This window comes from Acipenser ruthenus, chromosome 32 (genome assembly GCF_902713425.1).
Source record: "Acipenser ruthenus chromosome 32, fAciRut3.2 maternal haplotype, whole genome shotgun sequence".
Taxonomy (NCBI): domain Eukaryota; kingdom Metazoa; phylum Chordata; class Actinopteri; order Acipenseriformes; family Acipenseridae; genus Acipenser; species Acipenser ruthenus.
Genome location: NC_081220.1, coordinates 10,632,552 through 10,640,973, shown reverse-complemented (window position 1 = coordinate 10,640,973; position 8,422 = coordinate 10,632,552). Strand labels below are relative to the sequence as shown.

Here is an 8,422-nt window from a genome sequence, read left to right as displayed (position 1 = left end):
CTCTGTGCTTTACAATGCTTCCCTATGCTTTACCAGACCTCTCTGTGCTTTACAATGCTTCCCTATGCTTTACCAGACCTCTCTGTGCTTTACAATGCTTCCCTATGCTTTACCAGACCTCTCTGTGCTTTACAATGCTTCCCTATGCTTTATCATACCTCCCTGTGCTTTACAATGCTTCCCTATGCTTTACCAGACCTCTCTGTGCTTTACAATGCTTCCCTATGCTTTATCATACCTCGCTATTCTTTACGATGCTTCCCTGTGCTTTACGCTTTCATTGTGATTTAATACGCTTTGTTATGGTTTTACTGCTGGAGAATTCTACACTGTACAAACGGCCCCAGAGTGCTCCAGGGGTTTACAAGCTTCTAGAGTGCCGTCTGACGCCGAGAGCGCGTTTAAGTTTGTTGTCAAATTGACCTGCACATGACGTTAGTAACGTCTTCTGAATTGTTATCCGCTGTTTGTAAAGAAGAGAAAAAAACAACAGCACGGTTCAAGTAGGCCTAGGCTTTTCTATTGGTACCATCAAAAATACATCTTTCTTACAATGCTGTTTACTTGATCCAAAATGAAACGTCATGGACCGTTTGTTTTTTCTTTATTATTATTATTATTATTATTATTATTATTATTATTATTATTATTATTATTATTATTATTATTTATTTATTTGTTTGTTTATTTATTTATTTATTTATTAGCAGAATAAACAAATACTGTCGTTTACAGTCGTAAACAAAAAATACATTTCAAGAATGTTTATAGTATGTATATATAGTAAAACCAACAACAACAGCACAATTCACACACCCAGTACATGCAGGCCGCTAGTTTCTCTTGTGTTTTGCGGCTTACTTCTTCCTCTGGCCTGTACTCGCATGTATGTTTCTGTGTTTTGTAAAGTGAAATGGAAAATGTTGTCTGGTATGTCCGGAAGTTTACTGCCAGTAAAGACCTAGGCCTCGCGCTTCTAAATGCCACAACAGTTTTTGTTGCAACACCTTCAAAAGGTCTGCCTTCGCGAGACCAGTCAATGTAATAGCACTCAGTATAAAACAACATCTAAAGTAAGCAGCTAGTTCTGCAACACAACCCGAACCTCAACATGACCCAATCAATAAGAATTTCAGGCATCAGACAGGCAGGTCTCGCGTCTACACATTTCATGTAATGTTACAGCCCTTGCAATTAGTCAAGTTAGAATTTGCTAAGATGATTGTTTTTATATGTTGTCTATAAAGTTATTCAGTCTTTATACAATCTATAACTCAGCTTTTTTCGTGTAGTTCTTTCAAACTGGTCTATATTTTTTTTTAAAGAAGAGCGGTGTGACCTTTTAGTTAAAGCAGCCGATGACCAGGGAATTTTTAAAACGTACAAAACAGTGTACCCTAGATATAATCCAAAATGTCAGACCGGTTTGTGCTTTAATCAGGCATCTTAAACAACTTCTAAAAAGTCTCCTGTGTTTTACCATGTGTGGCTCTGTGCTCCTTTTCTCTTACTATTTTTAGTTAATTGCATGTGTGGCCCCAATGAAAAAAAAATCATCAATGAAATTTGAGAATCACACATTTGCCTATTTTGCCAGTTTTCTAAGATTTTCAGTGCCAGTGGTTTGATTTCATTAGCACAACAAATCCAAACTACAGAAGCAATGGGGTGTTCTAATACAGAAGCAATGGGGTGTTCGAATACAGAAGCAGTGGGGTGTTCTAATACAGAAGCAATGGGGTGTTCTAATACAGAAGCAATGGGGTGTTCTAATACAGAAGCAATGGGGTGTTCTAATACAGAAGCAATGGGGTGTTCTAATATAGAGGCAATGGTGTGTTCTAATACAGAGGCAATGGGGTGTTCTAATACAGAGGCAATGGGGTGTTCTAATACAGAAGCAATGGGGTGTTCTAATACAGAAGCAATGAGGTGTTCTGATACAGAAGCAATGAGGTGTCCTAATAGATTTGCACACGACTGTATGTGCGAGCTTTCTGGTTCAAGGATGATCAGGGAGATCATAAAGAGCCATATATATATATATATATATATATGTATAGGCCTCTATATACATCTGAAAAAGGAAACTGCTATGTACCAAAAGGAACACATTCGAAAAGAAAAAAGTAATGTAGGTACGCAAAAGTGTGAATAATTGATTAAAAACATAAATGATTTCAGGATGTTTCGGGCTACGAGTCCTTCTTCAGGTGGATGGAAAAATCAGTGCTGTAAGCAAACTGTTGTTATAAACAAATAGTCTTTCAAAAGAAAAGTTCCGGAGGATGATATCTACACTGTGGTCGTTTGTGTTGAAATGTCTGGCAATAGGAGATGTAGAGTGTGTTCATTCTTACATCTTACACTCGTAGATGTTGCACGAAGCGATCAGCTAAACGCAGGGCTTAGATTCTTATGGAATATTGGCCGCATCCCAACCGCCACGAATCATTAAAACTAAACGGAAAAGTAAAAGTCTCATGAAAAGAGTGTGTGTGTGTGTGTGTGTGTGTGTGTGTGTGTCTGTGTGTGTGTTTGTGTGTGTGTGTGTGTCTGTGTGTGTGTGTGTGTGTGTGTGTGTGTCTGTGTGTGTGTGTCTGTGTGTGTGTGTGTGTGTTTGTATGTATGTTAAAAAGTACATAAAATGGGCCTACTTAGTTGACTAAACATTATAAAAAGTGAGATTAAAAAAAAAACAGTCATGTCTCAAAAGAGCTGCATTGGGAGGGAGCTCTAGAAAAACTGACTTCTAAAAAAAAAAAAAAAGTTTCACCAAATTGTTTGAACTTTTACAAAAGAAACAATTTGTAAAATGATAATGGTAAGCTTTTTGTTTAAATATTGATATTGGTGTAGGAATACATATTTGTGTTGTATGTATTTGTTTAGACATAATTAACTAGACTATATATGTATAAAACTGTGATGTTGTGGTAGTGAAGGACCTTGCGGCGGGATCTGTATACAATATCTGCACTTCCTGGCTTGTCTGTTGCAGCCCCTCTTCTTGCCCTGTTCACTGATACTGTCTGCAGTGCGGATAACACACACAACATCCTCGCCAGCCTTGCTGTGAACTTCCCACCATGCTGCTCCGGCTCATTCTGCTATTCTACACGCTCCAAGGTAAGCGTGGCTTTACTGTTTATATTCTAACATTGCAGAACAAATTTGTGTTTTGGTTTTATATTACTCTTGTGTTTTGTATATTATTATTACTTGTAGGCTATTTTTTTTTTAGTTTCAATTAACCTATAAAATTAATTTTTGTACGGCACATTATACAGAATACGATTTCAATGTTTTATTTATTTATGTATTTATTATTATTATCATTATTATTATTATTATTATTATTATTATTATTATTATTATTATTATTATTATTATTATTATTATTATTAATGTATTTATTTATTAGCAGACGTCCTTATCCAGGGCGGCTTACAGTTGTTACAAGATATCACATTATTTTTACATACAATTACCCATTTATACAGTTGGGTTTTTACTGGAGCAATCTAGGTAAAGTACCTTGCTCAAGGGTACAGCAGCAATGTCCCCCACCTGGGATTGAACCCACGAACCTCCGGTCAAGAGTCCAGAGCCCTAACTACACCTTATTTGATCAAACCTCATTATTTCAGAAACCATCATACTTATTCAATAGCTTCTTACTTAACTCGTACTACTAACGTGGATCCATTGCCCGTGTACATGCCTGTCCCCCACCTGCGATTGAACCCACGACTCTCCGGTCAAGAGTCCTGAGCCATAACCACTACTCCACACTGCTTTAATAATAGTAATCTAAACTTTCTACAGTTTAGATTATTATTATTATTATTATTATTATTATTATTATTATTATTATTATTATTATTATTATTATTGGGTTGCTTAGAAATATAAACAGTAGGCTCTTGCTTTTTCTTTTTTTCTCGTTTCAGTTGGAGATGCAGGACTGTTCCAATACCCGCCCTTAGTCAGAGCCGAGGTCGGGAGCAGCGTAAACCTGACCTGCGATATCGGGGAATTCTCGAGTGCAAAGTGTTTCACTGTCATCTGGTTCAAACTGCGGTCCAAGGGCATCCCGACCCTGGAAACTTATCAAAATATCAGACCCGTTGGCAGCTTTGTAGGCAACGAAATCGAGAAAACCTGTTCCCTGAACCTAAACAACGCGCAGGTGAACGATTCCGGGACTTACTATTGTGCTTTGATTAGGGGCCAAGGCATGTACATGGGCAATGGATCCACATTAGTAGTACGAGGTAAGTAAGAAGCTTTTGAATAAGTATGAAGGTTTCTGAAATAATGTGCTATTTTGATGAAATGTTTTTGCTTTAAGGGCAGTGGGGCGATGCTGCAACGGGTCAGAGGCTAACATGGAGAGTAGATATATCGTGTTCCTCCGCTGTGGACATTGGGCAGGGTTTAAGCTTGAAGGAAACTTTAATGGGACTTCGAGTTTCCAAAACTTTTAGAAAAAACAGTAAAGCTCAAATACGTAGCAGTCTATTTAACTGTGTGTAAGGTTGACAGTTTACAATAGTGTTTCCTGTAAATTTACAGACATTTAGAGCAAACAAACCTAATCAGTTTAACATTGCTTCAATTTGCCGTCTGCTGTCCGAATTCAAACTGCTTTGACGTTGTTTCACTCTTACTCGAATGCCGGGAAATGTTCACCTACAGCTATAAATCTGACACAGAAAGTTGCCCTCGCATTTCGCGGACCCCATGTATAGAGCCAATGTTTTATTTAGGTTAAATGCACAATTTTAATACTGAACTGCAGGCGGTTCTATAGAATGGGTTCCTCATGAAAATGCTAAGCAGCACTATTCTGATTCTGCGATAGAAATCGCGTCAATACAAATTATGCGCAAGACAGCATTTCTAATCAAATGCGCAAGAATAAAATAACTTGTACAACACTGCTGAACTTCAGTAGTAAATACCCTCCTCCCCCCTCCAGCATGCTTTCTTAATGTTTTATATATTTAATGTCGCTCTTATTGTTTCCAATACAGAACGCTCCGATGACCGCGCTTATATTGAAATCCTCACCCCTTCAGAGTCAGACGGCGAAGTCCAGTCCAGCGGCGCCGCTACTTTAGTGTGTCTAGTGTTCGGGGTATCCGAGCAGGATCGTGTCTACTGGGTCATCGAACACGGACTGACCGACTCCTGGTCCAGAGATTCCAGCCAGTCCACTCCAGACTTTATCAGGAATCAGATCACCATTCCGGGCGAGGTCTGGAGCAGCGGGGCCGTGTGCACGTGTGTAGTGGAAACAGAGAGCGGGCGCAATATGAGCAAAAGCGTGAGCAAGACCGGTAAGAGTTATAAACCTGAACATTTTATGTGATGATTTTTTTGTATTATTATTTATCCATAAATGCATAAATAAAATAACATTATCTTATCGATATAGGTAATCTAAAGTAATCTAAAGTACACCCCGATTTTTATAATGTAACCAGGTTTAAATTGCGATCACTTATGATAGATCCCTTTGGTAGAGCTATAAAGCTGTCTTGCTTTTAGAAATGTGTTTATCTAATGATCGATTACTAATGTGCAGCAAACATCGCATGCACACTTCAGGGTTGTCCACGAGTCGAATAGCCAGTGTAACACCCTTGGGAGAATTATCTTGTGCATATCAACTCCGCAGATGTGGAATTGTTAACATCCAATCATGAAGATGGAATCTGATCATATTTCTTTCTCTGGTTTTAAGATCGTGTCTGTGAATTGCTTAGACTCTGCTGCCAATGCTTCTCCTTCAGCCCACATTCACAAACTGATCTAGGTCTTATTGATTCAGTGCTTGACCTCTGTATGCAGCTGATTAAGTCTGAACCGCACATGTTTGTATTGTGTTGTTTGTACTTTGCGATTGTCCTGAGTACATCTCCCGGTCAAATAAATAAATAAATAAATACATTGAAATGAGGTTATGTCTTGTTAAAGACACTTTTAAATATCGAGTAATGTTTTTGCAATGTAAATCAAGTAAGAAATACCGTTTTTGTATTTAGATACTTGTACTGTAATGTATTTATTTTTAACTTCAGCGTACAGTGCAGTGTATTAATATTAAATATCAATATCATTAACACTCAGGCAGGACCATTTCTGATGTGTTAGACAGCGCTGCTACTGGGTAATAAACTAAAACAAGCGCCCGTTCAAATAAAGCGGGAGCGAAGAACCGTCTCTGAAAGAGGAGCTTGAAAATGATCAGAATTGTGAAGGCGCCGCATCTTCTTGCGCCTCTTAATGCATCCGTCGTGTCAGCAGCACTATTGTACTGAAGCGGTATACAGTACCGGTGCGCGGTTCTCTTTTCACCTGTTTAACTGTGTTACAGGGAGCGGTGCGTGTCCACTCTTCCTCTATGTGTCGCTGGCGGCAGCTTCATTTCTTCTGATTACTTTGTTAATTACACTGGTAATATGCTATCGAAGACAGAATAAACCAGGTAACCTTTTCTGTGTATCATTAACAAGCTATTCGAAATAGAGCAAAACCACTAAGAATTTATAAGTAAATTAATATTTAGTTTCTCTTTTCTTTCTTTTTTTTTATTACCAAACAGATGCGTATTTGGCAAATGAACCGTAAGTATGTATTTAAATATCAGCCCACACCGAATAATGTATTTATTTATGTATCTATTTAGTTATTGTAAACTTATACAATTATGAAATATAACCCATTTATGACGAAATAATGCGAAGTATTTGGTTTGTCTTTTTTTTTTTAAACGGACTGAATCCTAATCGATTGGTAGATGTATGTTTTACGCATGTATGTGTTTTAACTATTTATCACAGGTTCCATGAATATTGAAGGCAGAGTTCATATTGTTCACATTCACTTTTCTGATAGACCTTTCGGATAGTATTTATAATACGATACCATGTTGATTTTTGTTTTGAACCCACAGATCGATGTATTCCGAGATTCGCGTTACAGGGAGGGCGCCAGACAAACACATAGCAGGTATTACAAACAAGCCACAGGCGATTCCTGGTTTACATAGTCTTCTAATTAGGTTTGTTCAAAATCAAAATGATGTTTAAAATGATCATTTTTCACAGGGCAACGTGAAAACACCGGTTCTGGAGGAAGGCACGCCAGACCAAAGATAAGAGCAGAGGTACAGTATTATTATTATTATTATTATTATTATTATTATTATTATTATTATTATTATTGCGCCATTTTATTATTAGGTCTAAATACATATATACAACACACATGCATATATACATGAATACAATTACATCTTAACTCAAATATTATATTTTCATTATAATGAATTAATATGAATTCTTGATAATCTCACACGGTTCTTTTGAACAGACCTATATAAATATATATTACATGTCAATTCTATATGTACAGCAACACGACGATTTTTTCCCTCCTAGCAGGTCCGTGATGACGTGCAGTACGCCAGTCTGCAGTTCGAGGCGCGCGGGCGACAGAAATGAAGACCGGGACTGGACAGATTATTAGAAACATCTGTGCCATGTAGCACACACTTCTGTGTAACTGCACTGTCCCTCGTAGCACTGAATACTTTGATATGCAAAAAGCAGCACCGCTTTGCATTATAGATGAATGTATTCATTACATATGTTTAATAATATCAAAATAATTAAAAGTACCCAATGTAATCCCCCTTTGAAATAAGTGAAATACCCAATACAATAAGCATCATATCCTCATAAATTTCCTTCTTAAAAACATTTTACAAATATTTACAATTATTTATTTTATAAAAGCCGTAGATTTGCTGTATAGCACAATTCTTAAAACTCTCAAAATGACTTTTTATGATTGTAGTTCATTAAACGCTTTTGAAAAGAATTTGTATTTATAGGATTTACATCCAGTGTATGGGTCTCTAATGTTGCAGGAAGTACCTGGAAGTACACTCTGAGTTACTGCAAGTGAAATGCATGGTGTGTTCCCTGTAAAGCTGGAGCATCATCTAAAGCAGTTCTGCCTGAGAAAAGATTGAAAGAGTCTCTATATGACTTCTTGCAACGTGTTGTTTGCAATGTAGATAATAAGGCGAGGCGATTCTTTTTCTTGGGTTTGCATGCATTTCTCAAACTCTCTCTCTCACACACATACACACACACACACACACACACACACACACAAATGCTTTACTTTTCTTTTTAAACAGCTGAAGAAGGGCTTTTGCCCTGAAAATATATATTTTTAAAATCGTTGAAATCTTTTGTGTACATTAAAATGTGTGTATATATATATACACACACACACACACACACACACACACACACACACACACACACACACACACGACAAACCTTTTGTTATGCAAATTACTAAAATGAGCCAATATTGTCAGAATTGTTTTAGCGCCCTC

General features: G+C 37.2%; 1 protein-coding gene and 1 long non-coding RNA gene across 2 annotated transcripts; both read left to right on the top strand.

The window, feature by feature from the left end:
* The first annotated feature begins 3,064 nt into the window (after nucleotides 1-3,064).
* LOC131703216 (uncharacterized) lies at nucleotides 3,065-5,596 on the top strand. The gene is made up of 3 exons (XM_059006194.1): nucleotides 3,065-3,129; nucleotides 3,954-4,277; nucleotides 5,040-5,596. Exons 1-3 carry the CDS (start codon nucleotides 3,090-3,092, stop codon nucleotides 5,375-5,377), a joined length of 702 nt encoding a protein of 233 aa, XP_058862177.1. The 5' UTR covers nucleotides 3,065-3,089; the 3' UTR covers nucleotides 5,378-5,596.
* Nucleotides 5,597-6,237: 641 nt separating this feature from the next.
* LOC131703217 (uncharacterized) lies at nucleotides 6,238-7,170 on the top strand. The gene is made up of 4 exons (XR_009309727.1): nucleotides 6,238-6,496; nucleotides 6,614-6,635; nucleotides 6,965-7,020; nucleotides 7,119-7,170. It is a non-coding gene; the product is annotated as an uncharacterized LOC131703217 (long non-coding RNA).
* The last annotated feature ends 1,252 nt before the right edge of the window (nucleotides 7,171-8,422 follow it).